The sequence below is a fragment of the Danio rerio genome, chromosome 14 (assembly GCF_052040795.2).
Source record: "Danio rerio strain M-AB ecotype USA chromosome 14, GRCz13ab, whole genome shotgun sequence".
Lineage (NCBI taxonomy): Eukaryota > Metazoa > Chordata > Actinopteri > Cypriniformes > Danionidae > Danio > Danio rerio.
In genome coordinates, this window is record NC_141034.1 from 35,836,454 (window position 1) to 35,858,236 (window position 21,783).

The 21,783-nt window shown below is 37.5% G+C and overlaps 1 protein-coding gene and 1 long non-coding RNA gene across 51 annotated transcripts in view; one reads left to right on the top strand and one right to left on the bottom strand.

The window, feature by feature from the left end:
- Positions 1–11: 11 nt before the first annotated feature.
- map7d3 (MAP7 domain containing 3) overlaps positions 12–21,783 on the bottom strand; it is a 47,449-nt gene continuing 25,677 nt past the window's right edge. For 6 of the 50 annotated variants that reach the window (XM_087281693.1, XM_087281672.1, XM_087281680.1 and 3 more), the window contains 12 exons: positions 20,089–20,214; positions 17,288–17,403; positions 13,597–13,730; positions 13,194–13,441; positions 11,083–11,218; positions 8,955–9,135; positions 8,766–8,870; positions 8,616–8,669; positions 8,449–8,521; positions 7,251–7,425; positions 5,182–5,423; positions 12–2,338 (listed from right to left, as the gene is read on the bottom strand). In XM_087281693.1, coding sequence (XP_087137819.1) covers positions 2,331–2,338; positions 5,182–5,423; positions 7,251–7,425; positions 8,449–8,521; positions 8,616–8,669; positions 8,766–8,870; positions 8,955–9,135; positions 11,083–11,218; positions 13,194–13,441; positions 13,597–13,730; positions 17,288–17,403; positions 20,089–20,214 — 1,598 coding nt within the window. In that variant the 3' untranslated portion in view covers positions 12–2,330. Of the gene's footprint in view, positions 4,430–4,944; positions 5,424–7,250; positions 7,426–8,448; positions 8,522–8,615; positions 8,670–8,765; positions 8,871–8,954; positions 9,136–11,082; positions 11,219–13,193; positions 13,442–13,596; positions 13,734–17,287; positions 17,428–20,088; positions 20,215–20,812; positions 20,861–21,783 lie in introns of all 50 variants that reach the window. The other 44 variants (XM_087281690.1, XM_087281670.1, XM_087281679.1 and 41 more) reach the window with 10 other exon arrangements.
- On the top strand, positions 5,203–8,637 carry LOC147840839 (uncharacterized). Its single transcript, XR_015507614.1, has 2 exons — positions 5,203–6,372; positions 6,573–8,637. It is a non-coding gene; the product is annotated as an uncharacterized LOC147840839 (long non-coding RNA).

A 21,783-nucleotide genomic window follows, 5' to 3' on the forward strand; every position in this document is an offset into this window, starting at 1 on the left:
CACGATTCGCATTTCCTTTTATCTTCCAAAACTTTATTTTAACAATTGATATTTTCCCAGTACACTTTAGATATATTTACAAATATAATTCTGTGGTCAGGGCTATTTCAAGACAAGAAACCGCTCTAACAAAAGCAGATCCTATTCGTGACCCTGGTCGAGTAGAGTGATTGTCATGGCCGAGGTAAGCTCACGCGACACGTTAAGGTATTAATATTTATGAAAAATAAAACACAGCCCATTCTGCATCTAAGGCACCGTCCTATTCTACCCCTGTATCGAGTACTTGACCTTAAAGAACAGTTTTAGTTGTGATGCTCACAGCACGTGGGGCTCTTAAACATCGGCATTAGAGTGAACTGCTCTGAAAGTGGCTGTGCTAGTGTATATTAAAAAAGCAAACGCAACTAACACAAGCTTCGATGATCGAGTCTGCAGCAGCTACACCACAACCGGAAGCCATCTGGGAGATTTAGAGTGTTAAGAGTACATACGAAAAGGCCAAACCGAAGGGTCACAGTGATCTCCAAATCACTCAGCAAACACTTTTCCACTGATGTCTAAGAGCCTGAGTCCGAAAGAGACTATTACACAACAAAAGATAAAAAAAAACAACACACAAGGAGATGCATATAAAACAACAGAAGGAACGTTAAATACACATTAAGGGATCTACTGTATTCCTAAATGCGGATGGAATGATACAAAGAAGGAAATGTGACCACAAACATGGCCTGGTAAAAATAGTCTGCGAATAATATTTGAACTGCAGCACACAAAGCCGACTCTTCAAGCATATGGAGACCGATCATTCAATGCAACCGTCGATTGCTCAATGGTCCAAATCTATTGCATAAATCACGTCAATCACAAATCTGCAAAACATCCCTGTTCACCCTCACCGCAGTTTCATAATCAAAAAGCCCTCTTGACATGGCTTGCACCCTCATTCACATTCATTCCCCCCTCCGACTCGCATCACTGTTTAAAAAGAGATACGCGTGCTGGTGCTGGGTCCTGCTGCGTACAGTCATATTACAGTACAAATCTGCAGCACAACAACCTGCTTCTAGCTCTTATTCCCAACCACAAGAATGGCCAAACAGCCTAATACTGATTTACATAACACTTAGAGTTTATATATATCTGCATTTTCATAGAGCGCTCAAATTTTAGTGTGGTTATTAGGCCATGGACAGTAATATGAGAAAAAACATAAGTACAGTATAACCCTGAGGGGACGACTTTGGGCATTTGAGAACGTCAAATCATTCAAGTTTCTTCAAACCCACAGCGAAAACATGCGAAAAAGTGTGCAAGTATGAGTTACAGTGTTATATTATGCTGCGCAAAGATCCATGCAGACAGCTGAAGCTACTGAGGATGCATTTAAATTAGGTATTTGTTAACTAGTCATACTTATGTACAGGTAGAACAGGATATTAACAAAACGGGGAACACAGAAAACATTTGAGTCTGCATTAAACTCCGTCATCCTTCAATTTCAGAGCTGAAGGCAGAATGAACATGTTCGCGCAACTTGAACTACAATCAGTCTGGTAAACGTCTGTTATTTTTAATGAAACGTCTGCTATCTACAAGCGTCACACAGTCGGAATGCTTGAGTGGTTGCACAGGGGATATAGAGTTAAAGACTATACACTAATGATGTTTATTCCTTAGAAGTAGAGAAACAGAAGCTTTCAGAAGCAGAAAAATCTCCTGAGGTCACATTAAAAGCACATCAGAATGGGAGAGTTGCAGCAGCAGCTCGTCAAACCTCATATTTCTAGGACAGATTCCCATTTGGGACACATTCCTGAGCTCCACTCACAGTTCAGACACAGGGTTTTAATTAGGATGTCTGTGACTGTCCTATGAAGATACGTGAAACTTTTGCTCAATAACCAAGCAGATCATTCTACTAAATGCTGAAGCTGAATGTTACGTGAACCCCTGCACTGGAATTTTTGCAGCCCAAAAAAAGTGCACGGTTTAAATGCGGAGAAGCCACATGAATAAATAAAGTCGCTCCACATTTAAAAGACAAACAAAATTATTTAACATATTGACGTTATGAAAAACAAATCCTGATGACAGTATTGTAACCGAACTGACAAAACAAAGAACAAGCACACTGAGGGAATCTACCGTTTTCTCTGAAGCGTTTTCCGTTAGCTTGTGTCTTCCAACTGTCTATAGTCTGCAAGAGGCCGTGCGGCACTGTGTGCTTTCCCTGACGCTCCAGACCAGCCTGACACTCTGAGGCTCAGCTGGACGGGACTCATGGAGTGCAATAATCAATCAGCGGCCTTACACAGAGCTGACGGTCACATCTCTGAAAGAATAAGAGAATAAGGTGATATTAATACAAATACAGCATCATTTCATACACTTAAAGCCTGTTCAGACCAAGCACAATAACTACTGTGTATATAGATAACAATGAAAAGAGTTCTAAAAATCATTCTAATTTTAAAACAACAGCAGAGGTCAGACCACAACCATACCATAAAGATGTAGAGCAGGGCTGCTCGACCCGGTTCCTGGAGATCTACTTTCCTGCAGAGTTCAGCTCCAACCCTGACCAAACACAAATAAACCAGCTAAGTAGGATCTGATCAATTCCTTGGTAATTAAAGACAAATGTATTTGATCAAGGTTGCAGCTGAACTGCAGGAAGGTAGATCTCCAGGAATAGGATTGGGTGCCCCTGATTTACAGAATCTATATTGTTGTGATCACTTTCAGAATGGGTTTTTCACAGCTTAAAAGGGATAAAACACTCATAGCTTTTCACAATCCAGTGAAATATAAATGACTTGTGCAATTTAAAGCTACAAAGGACTTGATGTGGAGAATCTCTGCTTGATGTTAAGCCCTCTTTTCAAAGATTATTTAAAGAGAACGCCTATCTGGAAATCATGAGGCTATACAATGGGAAAGAATGATAAAAATATGTAACTTATGCAAGTCAGGCTAGCAAAATGAAGTATTAAATAACAGCACCTCAGATAACCAGTGCTAGTTTCCACATAATTTTGCATCCTTTGAAAACGCTGGGGAAAGTTATTTGTTGTTTTAATTTCACTACACCAGAATCAGTTACACTGAAGACAGATTTATACTTTTGTATCAAGCGCACTAGTATGCTCCAGCGCAGCCTTCGTGCGGTCACATAGCCCTCATCGTGGCTGTTGCTGACGCGCACCTCTCAAAAAAAATGTAACTACATCGAAACGACGTGTAGCGCAATCTCTGTGATTGGTCGGATTGGTAGCGTTGACGAGTTTGGGCAGGACCCAGAGCCGCAAGAAACCGTTGGAGTGAGTGTTTAGAAGTGTTGAGTCCCATGAGCTCCAGATGGAAAGTTTTGTTTTGTTTACCTTATAATTAAAACTGTTGCACTCTGCCGGTTCCCACCTCAAAATGAGCAAATTTGAGTCATATGTACATTAAGGTAGTGTTCAGAAAACACAAAACACCCATGAAGAAACCCGACAGAGGAACATTAAAACCTCACTCTCAGCTAGTGTTTCGGAAGTATTATTGCAGAACACAAAAGCATGCAAAAGTATAAATGCACAACTATGCTAAAGGCAGGCGTTGTGGATCATGCAGAAGTATAAACCAAGTGTAAACCATTTTTAAAATAGAGATTTACTGGTCAGATGCGCTAGTAGCACACTGAGGACATCTGCTGGTTACAAGGGGCTAATGCGAATTAAAGAGCCCATATTATGGGTTTTTGAAAATTCCCCTCCATGTAGTGTGTAACACAGCTCTAAGTGAAGTGAAGTATCCAGCTAAGGCTTAAATCTGTTAGTGTACAGTGTTTAAAACTGTTGATTCATCTATAAAAGAGTCGACTCATAGTGCTTCAAACGAGTCGCCTTGATACCGATTCATTAGGTGTTTCGCCATGACGTACGAACGAAACCAAGTTATTCACGTGCACGCGCAAACCCGGGAGATTTCAAACCTGAGGCCCCGCCCTCTGACGCAGAAACCCAGACACACACACACACCCACAAACACACGCACACACACTAACATGCCGGTCGATTGAAGTCACACTGCAGATGGATATATTGAGTCTCTACCCAAAGATGAAACCTCAGCATTATAGCCAAGCAGTTGGAAACTACTGGAAACTTCTGGAAACTACATGCTATAAAGAATACTTCATCAGCGTTTGTTAAAGGAAGGATCAGTAAAGAGTAACTTACTGATGGACGTCAGGATGGATTTTTCTTCCTCCATTTCTCAAGTGTAAGTACCTGCGATTAAAGTTGCCTCGTTGACTCTAGCTTGCAAATGTATTTAGTTGTGATTTGTTACTTGTAACCGCGTGTACTGTATCAGGTTAACTGGCTATATTCTCTTATCGCGTGCAAAGTCACGTTAAAAACGCGACGCGTGCTGCTTTGTTAACGGAGCTCCGTGGACGAGGAGTAGTGTGTGTATCTGTGTGTGCGTGTGCGCGCGCTGTCGTCCGGAGGTGTGTGTGCGCGCGCTGTCGTCCGGAGGTGTGTGTGCGCGCGTTGTCGTCCGGAGCAGGGTTAAGTGCGTGTGTGTGTGTGTGTGTCTGTGAAAAGAGCAGAGTGAGAAGCTAGGAGATCTCCTCAACTGTTTTTGGAGTTTTTGTTCAATAAAATAGTTAGTCGTCTGTATTTTCAAGTCCATAGTCTGTATTTACATTGACCCACTGGCAGCTAAAATCCACGCCTACACTATCGAGCGTGTATGAACTGTGATTACTTTTATATTGCTGATTAGCTGTTTGGCATTTCACTCTCTGACTGAAGGCAGTCGACCAATCGCAACAGGCTGTCATTGGTCCAATCAGCGCAGATTAGCTTCGCGCTAAGGAGGGGTTTGGGAACAAATGAATCCCTGAACGATTCATACAGGAGTCGCTGGGATAATTAGGTAAAAATAAATGCAGATTATAAGACCACGAAAGTGTTTTTTGACCTTGCATGCATATTAAACTGTTGTTGGAGACCCTTATAACCAAGATATGACCCTATTTCATGTATAATATGGGCTCTTTAAATCATAAATTAAATGTAAATAGATTTGAATTGTCTGTCAGTGTGGACACAAATATATTTATCGTAATATTTATATAATTATCGTGCTTGGTGTGAATAGGCCTTTAGTGAGAGAAGGCCTCACCGGACAGGGCTTCAATAGGCTGGGCTGGATGAATAGAGCTAGTTTTCTCTTCAAAGGCCACTCTTGGCCCTTCAGGGCTCCCATCATCCATCAGGGGTTTGGTTTTAGCATGAACACCCAAATCGATCAGCTCTTCAAAGCTCCAAGGTCCTCCTTTACCATTCAACCCCGGGACCAGGTTCACTTTAGAGTCCTCGTTCAAGAATTCCGAGCCCTCCATCAGACAGGATTTTGGAGGGGGGCTGCAGGAGATTTAACACAAAATTAAAAGGTAAAAACTGCTGCTCACACTCAATGTAGACTTCCTTTATTATACAGTTGAAGTCATAATTATTAGCCCCCTTTGAAGATTTCTTCTTTTTTTTATATATATTTCCCAAATTATGTTTAACAGAGCAAGGACATTTTCTTATGTCAGTATGTCTGATCATAAGAAACTGATCATCAGTATGTCTGATCATAAGAAACTGATCATCAGTATGTCTGATCATATTTTTTCATCTGGAGAAAGTCTTATTTGTTTTATTTCGGCTATAATACAAGCAGTTTTTAATTTTTTAAACATCATTTCAAAGGTCAATATTATTAGCCCCTTTAAGTTATATTTTTCAATAGTCTACAGATAACTTGCCTAATTACCCTAACCTGCCTAATTAACCTAGTTAAGTTGTAGCTGTTTAGAAGTGTCTTGAAAAATATCTAGTCAAATATTATTTACTTTCATCATGGCAAAGAAAAAATAAATCAGTTATTAGAAATGAGTTATTAAAACGTTTTAAAAAAATCTTCTCTCTATTAAACAGAAATTGAAGAAAAAAATAAACAGGGGGCTAATAATTCAAGGGGTTTAATAATTCTGACTTCAACTGTATATACACATGTAACAGTGCATGTAGTGTACAGACAGATCCCACATGATATCAATAGTTTTTAGTTTGTTTGTGCACAAGATGTCAACACTGAATGGACAAAGTAGAACATGAACAACAAACAATAAAGGATAAAAGGCTGTGATGACAAGAGCATTTGTCAGGAGAATAAAATATAAGCATCTCTGCTTTAACGAATACAGCAGGTCTGCACTATACAAACCAAAGGTAAATATACCAAACTATATTATAGTCGCCATGGGTCATTTCCTAATTTATTTTATAATATTTCAAAATAAACATAAAATATTACTTTTAAATGGTATTGTCTAATGCAGCATAACTTTTAAAATGATAACTTAAAGCAGTAAAAAAAAAAAAAAAAACTATTCATCACACAGTAGAGTTCAATGCTGAATACGCTAGTCAAGCAGAATCTTCCTTTGATTTGTCAGGTGACAGTATGAACATTTAAACAAAATCTGATTATTTACACCATTTAATTAAAGCGTTTATTATCAGTTGGCTTTTACAATAAAAAACAAACAAACAAAAAAGGCTTACATAAAATTTGAATTGACTCTCTAAACCATCCTTAATATTCTCAGATGGGATGGCGGACCAAATCAAAGGTTATTAAGGGCCAACTTTGGCCCGCAGGTCCTCTGATTTAGGTCTCTCTGATTTAGATTGACCGGGTTGATCAAGCTATTTTCTATGCAGCGCATCTGCATAAATAACAATGAATTACAAGCAAAAATAAATAAATAAGCAGGGCTTTATGGTTTTCTCTGGAGTGTAACAGTATTTAAGAACAGAAATTGAAAGATCAAGCATAAAATAACATGTTCATTTTTAATTACATAACTAAAAATTAAATCATATTTAATATCTTTATCTTTTAATCTTTAATAAACAATCTAATCTTGCAATGTGACTATAGGGGATACACACATTGTGATATCGATGCTAAAATGATTTATAGTTCAGGCCTAAACCACAGTCATTTTTATTACTCATAACTTTCACAATGAACAAGGATGAATTGTTGAACAAGGATGAGTGTACAAATCACACTAATGTGTGTGCATGCTATCAAATGCAGTATGCTTTCAAAAAGTGTGTGTTTGACTCTGACTGTAATGTATGGTAATGTACACTAAAAAAGCCACGGGAAGGTAAAAGAAAAGATTTTTGTACCTGTCCACTGAGGGGTCCTTTGTGCTGGGTCCATTGCTGTTCTCCTTGTTATCCGCATGTGTTTGTGAGTTGATATCGACAGCTGTCTCCTCTCTATCAGAGTCAGTCTTCTTTAGAGGGAAGTGATGCTCCTCTGTCTGCTCGCCGCAGGATTCTGACTCCACAGCCTCATTCTCTGAAATGAATGAAGGAAGACGAGTTATAAGGACAAAATGTCATGATATGAACGATATTCACAAATCAAAAACAGTGAATCTTCATTAAATTACAGTATTGTATTAAACAGCAAAAGGTGATATACTGAACAAGCGAAGGAAGAGTAAAACATGATACTAAGGCTCAATCCCAATTCTGTTTTTGTAGCCCTACCCTTTTACTTCAGCCCTTTAAACAGAGTGTGAAAGGGAAGGGCTTCAAAATGTACCCCTAAAAAAACGAGACAGCACTACAACACCTGCACATGTCATCATGTCATTGCAATCTCGTTCTTCATATGAGATTTACGATCGCGACTTCTGTAGTTATTCCAGTTGTGCTATTTTTTAGTATTTATCTAACAATATCATGTTTTCATAAGCATATATTGTGGCCATAAGATCGTTACTGTACTGTGCATTTACACTGTAGCCTTCATCTAAACATACAAAAACAGCATTAACATTATAGCAGACACTGTAAAAAGCTCAATCCCAGCCACTAGAGTTTTCTGACAGGGTGTTCCGAGTGTCATCGGGTGTCAGATGTAAAAGCATGTTGTGAGACTGCTATACAGGGGTTATTATTATGGATTACAGATAGCAAAATGTAGCATTTTTTAAATCTTTTTTTTAAAGCATGACGGTAAAACAAAAACACTGTTATGAATGTATTAAAACATGTGCTTGTTTGTTGTAAAAATTTGCAATAATGCCAAATAAAATCAAATGTGTGGATCTCCTGACTTTCATATGCAGCCATGTTGCTGTTGCAGATTGTATATTCAGGAAAATTTCTTACCCCTTGGTTTCGAGTGTGGTCCAGAAAAATCTGTTTCAAGGACTATCTACCCCTTCCCTTAGCCCTATTCCTTCATGCTAAACAGAATTGGGATGCCCCTACCCCTTCACATGAACGCACAAAACTAGGGCTGCGAGTAAGAGAAAGGGCTAAGGGGTAGAATTGGGATTGGGCCTTCATACTAACCCTTGAAAATACTAACCCTTGTTTTCACAGTTTATTTGGTCTTCAGCCCCCTCGCCGTCTTCATCAGGAATGCCATCCACATCATCACTCTAAAATAAAACACACACATACAGGCAAAATTAGAAATGCCTTGGGAGTGGAATATGTTATGTTATGTTGTACCATGAATGTTGTTAAACTTGCCTTAAAATCCATTTGGTCAGTTTTTCTGGTTCTCTTCATAATTTCTTCAATTCTCTGGAAAGAGAGAGAAAGCATTTAGGTATGATTCTTCAATTCAAATGCCAGCTGAAAAGGCCACTGTGTAATATTGTGTCATATAAGCACATCCACCTTCTTTCTCTCCATGCGCTCCTGCTGGTTTTGTTGCATGATGCGTGCTCTCTCCTGCCGCTGCCGCTCAGCCTCCTCTTGGGCCTTCGCTTCAGCCTCCTCGCGCTGACATCCATCAAACAAAGAGTCATTTATTCAAACTGCACAATCAACAGCTCTCAGGCTTTCTGCGCCCGACTGTCAACAAACCTCTTTCTGTTGCTCAGCCTGTCTCTGCTGCTCCTCCAGCTCCATCTGCTGCTTCTCCTCCTCTGCTAAACGAGTCTGCTCCTCCTCTTCTCTCTTTCTCTCTTCTGCAAGCCTCTTCTCCTCCTCTGCGCGCCTCAATCGCTCCTCTTCCGCCAGCCGCTTCTCCTCCTCTTTCCTCAACCTGTTCAAAAATAATAATACATCAGGCTCATTTTAAAAGGAAATAGTTTAAACACACTCGAGGTTTCAATATACTGTACGCACAACTAACCTGCTCTTATAAACAAGAAAAACAAAACTGCCTGTGATTATGATTTGATTATGATAGATTTTTTTTAAATGTTTCCCAAGTGATGTTTAACAGAGCGAGGGCATTTTCACAGTATTTAATATAGTATTTGTTTTCTTCTGGAGAATGTCAAATTTATTTTATTGTTTAAATTTATATATATTATTAAGGTCTCCAAATGGTGTTGAGAAAGTCAGCATACTATATTAAAAGGGTATATTTCAAAATTTTCATTTTGCATATTAGCGGCCGCAAAATCACACATGAGTTGACCGTGAGCTGCTTTTTTTATCACAGATATGATGTGCGTGCCCATAAATGAAATCTGTTTTAGTGAACTGAACCTGCATAGGCTGTGACAATAAAGTAATAACAGACAATAAAGTTGTTCAGAGTGATTGTTTCGCTCCTCAGCCAGGAGCTGCACGGGTAACAATTATGATTTGTATGTATTTTTTCTCTCTCAAAATGACGGCACCCATGGCATTACTTACATGCACCCGGCAGTGAATGTAAAACTGAGAGTGCGCACATCATTTAAACGATCATATCCCATTTTTATCAGTCATGATTACAACAAGCATATAAAACGTGTTTCCTCTCATAACAAACAAAGATAGTTGTGCGCGAGAATAATTGTTTAACAGTGTCAGTAGCGATGTTTCCATCCAAAAATGCGAATGAACTTTTTGCGCAAAACTGGATTATCGCATAAAAGACATGCGAATAAAGCAGTGTTTCCATCCAACGAGTCAAAGCGAACAAGATCGTCACTTCCTGATTAACTGGTGCCAAATATCACAAGTACAAACTGAATTTGCTGCAGCAGGAGAAGCTGTGTCAGTCTTTTCTTCATCTAATAAATGATTTGCACCTCAGAAGGCAATCTTGACACACAGCGAACGTGTGGTGGCTTTTAAAGGTGGCAGATGCAGAGCACAGATGCTCTTGATTCTGGAGGTTAATAATAAAATGACAACACTAATACAGAGATGGTTAAGGTGTTTTAGAATGACTAAAACAACAGTTGAGATGGTTTACAGTGTGCTCAGCCAGCTTGTTTGTCCATTTACACATTTGCATCATCACCTGATCTCTTATAACCCAATCACATGACCTTTTTTAATGCGCATACTGAAATTTGTGCGGTAAAAGTGTTTCCATTGTAGTTATGTGCATCTTATCAAATAAAAAGTTTATTTTACTCAGTTATGCACATAAGTTTTCAATGCGCATTTTCAAAATGTATGCGCATCTTGGCGTTTCCATCAACCGTTTTTTTTTATGCACATATGCAAAATGCTCATAAAAACAAGTGGATGGAAACATAGCTAGTGTAACTACTCTTGCCTATATAACATTGAATATAATGCAAGAGGGAATCTGGTAATGCCTATTGTCTCATTTTACCAGTAAAAAACAGTGTAATAATGTTGTCAATGACAGACTGCAAGCATGTGTCTTAAACACAATAATTCAACTTTAAATTCTGATGTCATCACTTTATATGCATTAATAACCAGGACAACTTTAAAGTCTGTTCAAGTCCACCACTCCAGGTCTACAAAAAAATACTAGTATCTTGCAAAATAACTAGTAAAATAATATTGACATATTGTCATCATGACAAAGACAAAAGGAAATAAGTATTATTAATTTGTTTTTTAAAACTAATATGTCATTATTATTATTCTGCAGATATACTAGCTCATTATAATAAATATATCTGCAGAAGTTTCATCCTAATGACTTTGTTGTAGGTTTAGTGTATAATTGCCTGCTTGATTGTTACCAAGTATATGCTAAAGCACAACACTAAAGGGAAACGAATAAACGCACTTCTCCTCCTCTTCCTTCTGGATGCGAAGTTGCTCTTCTTTTTCCTTCTGTTCACGGGCCAGACGTCGGTTCTCCGCCAGGATCTTTGAAGCCTCAGCAGCTGAGTTGGTTCCTGCGATGGCTTTGGAATTGGATTCTGAAAAGATACACATTCATAATAAAAATGTAAAAGTAGACATGACCTCAATTCTATATCAGTAAACAATAAATATGCATCAAAAAAGATTTAAAGTGTCTCTTTAAAGGTGGTTTAGTACACCCACAACTAAAAATTTGATTGAAAGTGTTCCTTTAGCTTTGTATCGTTACAATTGGACTACTGAAGTCACTTGAAATGTTTCGACAATGTTTTTGGTTCCTTTTCTGGACTTTGAACATCTCCGAACAATTGCTGTTTAAGGAGGATGAGGGAGCTCTCAAATTTCATCTAAAATTTCTAAATTTGTTTTACCAAGGTGATAAACAAAGGTCTCAGGAAAGGGATTAATAACAGAATTTAAATTTTGAGGTGAACTAACCCTTTAACGTATGACTGCGATCTATGTTTTTCCAGCAGAGGGCAGTGTGTGTGTGTTGAAAATAAACCTGACGGCAGCGTGTGTAAACTCACTTTTGCTCAGAAACATTTTCAAAGCTCATTTCACATTAAATACATTAATGAAATCTGCTACAGTGCTTGGCACAAGGATCTTATATGTACTGGAAAAAAAGCATTAGTTACTTCATTTAAAACGCACTATACTTTTATACTACTATATTTATACTGTACTGTATTGACACAATATATGTAATGTATATTGATACATTACAATATGTAATGTATCAGTTTCAAATCACCCACTTAGGGCTGCACAATATATTGTTTCAGAATTGATATCACAATGTGTGAATCTGCAATAGTCACATCACAGGATCTTAAGAATTTTAAGTTAGACATTGTATAAGACATTATAATGTTTTCTGCTTCAACAATTAGATTCAATTGATTGGGTGTATATAATTATGAATAGAAGAAAAAGCATATAAATATCATATATCATAACATTGAAGAAAAATATATAAATTATATATTTATTTACAAGTTATTTTGTATTTGGATAGGACATTTCTATATCTCAATACTGTATTTCAGTTTTGTCTTTGTTCTATTGTTTTTATCTGTGCTTTAAATTATATAATTTTGTATCTTTTATGCAGATACACTCCCAAACAAAATCATCACAATCAATGTAAAATTGTAAGCTTTTTCTAAATAGATATCTTGTGAAATACTGCAGATAAAAAATAACGAATTTTCCCAATATCATGCAGCCCTACTTCCACCTATCTCTCATCAAGCTGCTGTGACTGTCTGGAGCTGACTGCGATCATTGTGCTGCTGTCAATAGTTGGAGATGGCTAACCTAGTAAATAATAATGAAATAAATATTTTTTACTTATTTAATAATATAGCTTTTTCTAAAATAGGCCTAGGTACTGCAATAAACAGTAGTTTATAGGCCTATTGCCTTTTAGAAAAGAAGCAATGTATTAAGGTGTGCATTTTATCTTCTTATGGATCAAATAAAGCCTTCACTCCACACTTTTACTTTATTGGGACATGTTTAATTCTTCCACCATTCGCAATGTTTCTAAAATGCATTGCTAGTCATTTATTACCATTTTTTAAAACATGTTTTATCTATTATTTTCTTTATTTTCTGTAAACCTGTGTCTGACCATTACAAGTCCACACTAAATGGTTATAAGAGACTTGTTTAAGGGATTATATGCAACATCCTTCATTTATTCTCTTAGGTAAGTCGAGATCTCCATTTAAGTATCATACTGGGAGGGAAAATGTGCTTTAGGCATTATAAAGCATCAAAATCTGTACTCAGTATTGGCTGTTTACCATGACAAGGAATCGGTACTTGGTATCGGCTGCAAACATCCTGATTAGAGCAGCCCTACTCACAAAGAACAATTGCTATTCATTTAGAAGTATTTACACAAAAGAGACCTAAATCAATTTAATTAACTTTCACAAAATCATAATTTTGAAGTTATTTACATTTTGTGGCATTTTACTCCCCCTATGCCCCTATATTTAAGTTTTTGAGTTGACTCACCCTCTTTGGTCTTGGGCGCGGGTGCAGGTACTGGACTGGGTGTGCTGGTCTCTGGAGACGATGGGGCTACAGGCATCATTGGAGTCATATCCTTTGGCTTGGAGTCCCTCTTGCGAAGGGTGGGTGGGCCGGTGGGGGTTAGAGCAGCTTTCTGAATGGGTGGAGGTTTAGATGTGGCAGAAGGCTGAGGGGATGGAGGACGCTGTTTCAAACCACTAGGGGAAGGAGGGCGGACGCGTGGACTCTGCCTGAAGGAGACAAACATAATACACAAGTCAAAAAAATGCATTCACATCATAAACAATGGTGAAATGCTACTTGAGAAGATCTGAAATCAAGTCACTCTGCAGTATCGGTTTGGAGTGAAACCACTACAGGCTACAACTGATCTCAGGGGTCTTACTTGGCTGCTCCAGGTGATGGCGCTCTTGTGGTGCTGCTAGCACTGGGAGCAGGAGATGGAGACCGATGACGATTGGAAGGAGAAGCAGGGCGTTTTCCTACTGGTGACGTGAAGCGCTTCTCCTTTTCACCTTTCTGCTGTTGCAAATGAAAAATAAAGCACTTTAAGAAAGCTTTGAATTTTCTGAGGAAAAGGGATAGCTTCATATTTGAAAGGTACATGATTACTTTTTGCTGACAAACCATTGTTCACTCATAATCAAACATATATCCCTCTACTGCAGTAAGTAATTCACTGCTATCATCAGATGGTAGTAAACAAGTCCTTTCCATCTATTTTTAATCTTCTGTCCACATGCTTAAGGTGTCACTGGGACAAATGAACGCTCATGAACGCTCAATGGAGATGTCTTTTAATGGAAACCCTCCCCTGAAAGCCTTAAATACACCATAGTTTCAGCACTGACTCTTGAACATCCCTCTAAATGAGCATCAAACAGGTCAGTTAGAGCTATAAGGTCAAGCTACTGAAAAAGCTAGAGTACAGTATGAACATCTGAGGGAAACATGTCAGTTTCAATTTATCTTACTCCAGTGAATATAACATTGCAAGCTCTCATTTCATTTCTCTCTGGGACGCACACACATACACACTCTGGGACAAGCTAGGCAAGCATTCCTGAGAGGCAATGCTACATTTTAACTGTGTCTGAATGAATGAATGTGACATGCAGTCCAGAACTAGCTAGCTTAAGTCTAAAATTAACCTTTATTGCTCTACAAATAAGTTAATCATGATTGTTTGGAGTCTGAATGTCCTTTTGTTATAATCTTCCGAAATGAACAAAAATCTAAATTTAAGAGTTATTTACAGTATAAAAGTTTTTAAAATATGCTAACTTTCAAAAGTTCAGGGTTAGAGGGTCTTATATACTTTAATAAACAAGCACACTTTTATTTAAAGTTGTAAGTATACAAATGTGTCCACTGAAATAATGTTCAGTTTAATGCACAGACAGATTATTTTGCTTCTAAAACCTTAATGTATTACCAGAAACCACAGTTATTAATACGGTTTATACAACTGACTTGTATAATAGGTATCACACCAAGGACCACAGTTTTAACATTTTTATGTTCCACTCAAAAAAAAAGAAAAAGAAAAAGAAAAAAAAAAACTCTTTATTGGACAGCTGAAAAAAGTAATTTAAAAAGTAAATTTTTTGGGTGACCTGTTTTTAGGGGCACTCAACAGGGTTTACAAAGCTTTGGCTAAACTTACGCATCTGCACAGAATATGTATTTAACCTTGACATTTTCACTATTTTAAAACTGTTCAAGTGAGAAGCGAATACGTCTTGATATTAAGTCAAAGAGTGACTGAAGTAACCCAGTTGCCTGTCTCTCTCCAATGTGTGCTGAAGAGGGCACATCTTAATCCGGGATCAGTGTTATTCAGAACGGACAGCTCATTGATTAACGTCAGGAATAAATCCAGGCTCTTTTGCAAAGCAAACCATAATATGTGAAGTTTCTGAATGAGTACATACTGTTTTAAAGCACTTAAATATCAACAACCCACAGGTCCTGGAGCTCTGTTACATTATCCTGGTAATGAGATTGTAGATAATCTGGAGATTAAATTACATGTATACTGAACTGTAAGCCGTTGTGCTTCTTATAAAAATTGTGAGGTCTAAATTTCAGAAAACACTAGTGAAAATGCATAAAGTTCTTAATGACTTACAAATGTTTCATGTAAGAATTACAAACTCTTAAAAGTCTGATTATGAAAATGATTCCTACTGCTTTTATTTCATAATTTTATTTAATATGAATTGTTTTTCATTCAGGAATCCTTAAAAATGCACCTTTCCAAAAAAATATTAATCAACAAGACCTGCACCATATATATTTTCAGCATCGATATCGATGCAATGTGTCTATCCACAATAGTCACACTGCAATGTTGAGTCTAAATTATAGCTGACAAGAAGCAACAGAACACATCTGATTTGTGGAGTCACTGCTACTTTTAAGCATAAGAGTGAAAGATGATCATTTACATGTGTTTTTAAGGCCTCTGACTGATCATTTCAAAAGAGTTTAAAACATTCAGCCTCAAAAAATATGATGTTTGGAGGAGTAACAAAGATTAACTGCATTTAATTATTTATACAGATTATATACAATTTATTAAAAAAAATACTTAGAGTTTTGTCTTGTTTCTAGTCCAAATATCTACAATTCAAATTAAAAATAAGATTATCATACTTACTAATGGCAGATCATTTAGATTGTTTAAAAGAAAAACTCTTAATTTGTAGTTATTTCTTCTGCAGGTGAAAACAAAACAATTCTTGCTATATTTAAGATTTTTTTAATATTTGGACAAGAAATGAGACATCCTGATTATTCAGTTTTTGTTCTTGAATACTGTTAGACTCTCCAGAAAACCTATTCAAGAGGATCTATTCAAAATCTATTCAAAACAGCTTGTGAAACTGTATTCATATAACAATATTTATTACAGAAAAAAAATGAAAAAGAAATTCCAATGCGAAAAATTGTGCAGCCTGTATAAGCAACTGTAAACAATTCAAAACTGATAACACTTTTCTATCATTAAATTATTTATACATTGGTCCCGCGTTAATTGTGGGAGTTACGTTCTAAAAATAACTCAACAATAGGCAAAATCTGCAAAATAGTCAGCGGTAATACAATTATTATAGATGTTTTAAGGCTGTAAAACTGAATGTAACAACCCGAAGATTGATTCCATCCTTTTACCCTCCTTTAGCACAGGGGTCACCAAAGTTGTTCCAGGAGGGCCGGTGTCCTGCAGATTTTGGCTCCAACCCTAATCAAGCACACCTGAACAAGCTGTGGTGTGTTGTGGCAAGTTGGAGCTAAACCCTGCAGGGACATCGGCCCTTCAGGACTGAGATTGGTGACCCCTGCTTTAGCATTTTCTTTAGCATCTTGCATTCTTGGTGCTACCGCAGGTGCCTTTGAGGGTGCAGAACGTTTTGTCGACATTATAGGGTTTGTTAGGAAGAAAACTTGCAAACATACAGTACAGCACTTCAGAGTCAGTGCTATTGATCAAAGATTTATGTAAATTTGTCAAGCTGAACGCATTCTGTACTGCACAATGCGCTAATCAGGACGCAGAACGCAAAGCACTCAACAAAAAGAATGTCAAATTGCATTAAAAATATGTGAAACTGCAAAGCCGCATTACAGTGAGGGACCACTGTATTATCAAATGTAAATAAACAACGCCAGCTTCTATGGTTATTCACAAAAAAAAAACATGACCACTTCAATATGGTGATGTCAATGGCCCATGAACATTTCTTGCCTGTTATCAAACCAAATCATAACTGTAACAAAAGGCAATTCAATCACATCTTAAAGTTAAAGCATCCATCATAACATTATTTATCAATATGCGACTCTAGATTTTTGGAAGCTATAGAAATTAAAAATGTAAAACAGGAAATACTTTGGGACTGTTGTTTTGGTTTGCATCCCTCAAAATGGTCTAAAATATCAACATCATGGTTTTACAGTATTTTATTGTAATTATTATAATTTTTGTTTAAACAAAAGCAGCGTCATGCTAAATGAAACCAAACAATCAGCCACCATTTGAAAATGGAAGTTGACATGCATCTTCTGCTCACCTGCGTCATACTGGAGATGGCATCTGCAGACACAGAAGTGGTCGGGCCTTTCTTTCGGTCGCTGCTGCGACTGCGCAGGGGACCACGGGCCGAGGGCTGCATGGGGCTTGCAGATGCTGAACGAGGACACAGGTGAGACTCTGGTAAAGGACACAGTCAGTGGTGCACAGCCAGGGACAGGAGGGAAGGGACGTCACAAGCAGCCGAGTGGGTGAGCAAAGCGAAGGCAGAGGAAGGGACAGAAAGAGGGAGATAAAAAGAGGAAGGAGAAAAAGGGATGATAAAAGCACAAAACATTGGTGTGTGTTAGATCAGTCACACTGGTTGATGGGTAGCTGCTGCTGATTACACTGATGGCCTCAGGAAAACTGGCTTTGATTGGTGGATGAGACAGGAAGAGAGAGAGACACGGCAGGGCACATATGTTAAAGCACACCCATAACTTCACCAAGCAAGCACCTTAGGCTGCGATTCTAGTGTGCTAGATTTAACAACATTCCCTCCATCTTTCAAAACTTTTACTGAGGACATCGCATCTACTGCAAGCCAAAGCTAATGTTAAACCGCCTCCATCTCCGACTTATGCATTTGATTCCTTAAGACACTGTTACCCAACAGTTTGTTTATTCGCCATAGTAAAATGATAAGTGCAGAGTTTTTCCACAAACAGATAAAATATCACTGCTAATGCCTTTTCTTTCCCATTTCAAAATGACGGTTTATTGGAAAAATAAGTTGTGCTCCCTCTGCTTCTCTCCAAAAACACAGTTTAAAATAATACTACAACCATTCTGGTGGTAAAATATGAAAATATCTAGCTAAAAAGGGCTTTCAAAGCTCAGTCTGAATGCAAAAATTCCACATAAGAATACAGATGGAAAGATGGTCAAAAGCTTGATTTGGTGCTCAAAGTCTACAGAGACTTCAACATACACAATAGCTAAAAGTAACAGAAAGGAAGTAAAAATCCTACTAATTTCTCTATAGAGAATTGAGAAATTAATGCTTAATATCTCGTAAATCTTACAACACAGAAGCCCTATGATAAGTTCAACAATAGTACATGTAAGCAGACGTCAGGATTATATACAATTATTGATTTTATTTTTTTAATTGTTTAACTGATAAATTGGCATCCAAAAATGTCAATTATACCAAAAGGCACAAGGAATAGACTATGAAGAAAATGGCTTTCATGTATGATTTAAAAAAAAAAAAAGTTTATTTAATACAGTTTTGAACACCTCTTGATTTAGTTAATGTCTTAGAACTAAAAATTCTCTATGGAGGAAATTATGAGAAATAAAAACATTATAAGTATTGTTGGTCACTCTATTGTATACATGAAAAATGATGGCCATATCAGTTGCTGGAGAAGAGGTGAAGTGAGGTGAGGTAAGGGCTGACCTGAAGAATAGCTCTGCTCTGACAGTTGGATTTCTGGGCTAATCTCAACCCACTATAATTAACTCTGACTGTTATCATCATGGAAAGCCTATAAATGTAATTCACCCATAAGCTGCTGATTCATAATCATCTGTCTATTTTTAGAAACCAATAAAGCAGTTCGGATACCATCAACCTCATAAATGCTGAAAGTATCACATCAACAATAAACAGATGAGCATTTGAACCTCATCCTTTACAGGTTGCCGGGAATCTAAAGTGAGTTTGGTAACTTTGGGAACCAAAGGTGATAAGAGTGAGGCTGCTGGTCCGCGGGGGCCATTAGGCAGGTCTGTGTGGATCAGATGGGGATTGCAGCAGTGACAGCAGGGAGAGATTCACTCCACTCATTCCTTCTCACGCACAGAAACACTCAGCTAATCAGCTTACAAAAGATCTCTCAGCAATAGCCCTGGAACACCTTGCAGACCTTGATGTGTGCGTGTGCATTTAAAAATGAAAGCGGGGAAAGACTAGTGGTGCACAGAAATTAAAAGGCTGAAATGCTGTGTGTAACTGACAGTTTATTTGGCTGCATTTCAGTGACTGAATTCAGCCATCTGATGTTTAACTGTGTGAGGTAATTTATGTAAACATCATGGTTTGTTTGTTTTTGTGTTGCCAAATCAGCATCTTATGGCTATTTCATGCCAAGATTAATATAGATAAGAACACACTGCATAATAACAACAATAGTTGATATAAAAAAAATCTTTAAAATAAACTACTAAACAAAAATTAATAAATAAATATGTAGACATTTATGTAATCATCTTGACCTTTGGTTCATCTAATGAGAAAGTGAGCAAAATTTTGATTCTACATAAGACAATCTCCATTTAATCTATTTTTGAATGTATCGATTTATGCTCAACACACTGACGGATTCTCCTCTCCACAGAATGCCCTCAAGGACAAATATTAACTGTACAGCAAGTGCATTGTGCACTAGTGTTTCTCTGGATGTGAATCACACAAAGTTACACGTGTCAGCTGTAAATGCTTGCTCATTTCAGATTACACCATCATATGGTATCAACATTTAATCCAATTAAACCTAGATCCATTCACGCACACGCTGCTTTGGTTAACGTAGAAGGTTTTGACAACAATTTTTTCCTTTGATAATGGAATTGAAATTTGGTTAAACAAATTTCAACCAAATTCTGTGCATCACTAGAAAAAGACTACCAGCATTGCCAATGTTATGTAAAACTTAATGCAAGTAATTCAAGCCACATCACTCTAGCATTCCCTATTAAACACGGCAACCAAGCACCCCACAGAGCATCTTATTTCTACACATAAGTGGAGTTTCTGGTGTGAGCTGGGCCTCCGCTTCTCTCTACTGTTACCTTGAGCATCGCCTCCTTCGGCAGACAGGGCCGCGGCACTCTTGCTTCTAGCTAGCGAGGCCTGGGTGGGTGTGAGCAGGCGACTGAGGACACCGCTGTCCACTGGGGCAGCCAGCGAACGGCGAGCTATAGACACGAGTGCCCGTACAGACACCAAAAACAGAGCAGACAAACAGGAAAAGAAAAGAAAAAAGGTTGAGGAATAAACAAAAGGAGAACGGAGAGGGGAATGACACCAATGTGATTTCAAATGCAGGAAACAACACAAAAACCAAGGAGGAAAGTGATTTCAAACGCAAACAGTGGACGGCTGATGCAATCAAGGTGAGACTCTTAATGCTGGAGAGAAAAAAAGAATATTAGTGAGGTAAAGGAGAGGTGACTGCGTGCAGGACCAGGGCTGTGGAAGAGGAATTGAGAACTAAAAAGAAAACAAAACCAGGACTGAAGAGCTTTTTGAGATCTGTCAGACCAGAGTCAAATGCTTGCTTTGAAATTTGAGGTATAGACCTAAACCTTGTTAGTAATAAATCAGGAAAAACATTGGGTCATGAAACAGAGAATCTAGTTGTTCTTAATTTTAACACATACAAGAAGATAATCTACAATCAAAACAATTTAAGCTTTAAAAGTGAAAACTAAAATGATATCTTCTATGCTTTTGAAAGTCATTTTTTTATTTTAACAATTAACAATTGTAAGGACACGATTCTTCTCAACACACCTGTCATGTCATATATCATCCAGGATGTGTGTTCTGAACATTCCATGCCTGTGGGTTAATCACAAGATTTATTGAAAGATATGACGGTGCCATACTTTTTTGGCTGAAATAGTAAGTAGTACTAAAACTATATACAAATCTGAAGCAAATATGCAAACAAAAGCACTGTTGCATTAATCGTGATTGGATTGTTTTAGTTTCTTCTTCTTCTGGATCTGACTTGGACTCAAATATAGACATCAATTATAGCACATCAAAGCACATATCATGCTGTAAAGGAGGACTGGAAAATTGAGCAGTGAATTCGCCAAAGCAGAGGCCATTTACTTCCTTTTTTGTAACAAGTAATGTCCTGTGAAATTGAGTGTTTTACACAGACAGTGAAATTGATAGGGGTGTAACGGATCACATACGGATCACAACCCACAGTTCCGAACATATGTGACCTGTGGATTAATACCTTTTTTTTGTAACTTTTAGTTTAATCCAACATTTATAACAATTGCAGAGAGATCCCCTCCCACGTCATTCAAATCACGAGTATGAAAGCATTTTGGCTGTAAAATATAATAATGACAGTAAAAAGTTGTGGTGAGACTTGCATGTGTTAATAATCCTTCGGAGCGCTGCATTCAAATCTGCGTTTGATCAAGATAGATTCAGTTTTTACACTTTTTCAGTTAATAATAAACAATTAAATAACAGAAATACTGGGAGAACAGTTTATAGTTCAGATTTAAACACGTTTATGGTAAAGATTAAAATCATCATTTAACGGAACTCAACGTTGGTGAATGTTGTAGCAATTACATTGTTAAACCAATAGGTGGCAACAAACAACCACTAAAATATGTCACTGAATAGGTTTTCAAAAATGATCCACGTAAAATGAAACGAAGTTTTATGTGTAAATTGTTGAGTCATAAATTGAAAATAAATATATGTTGTACAAGATGTTAGATTTCTATATT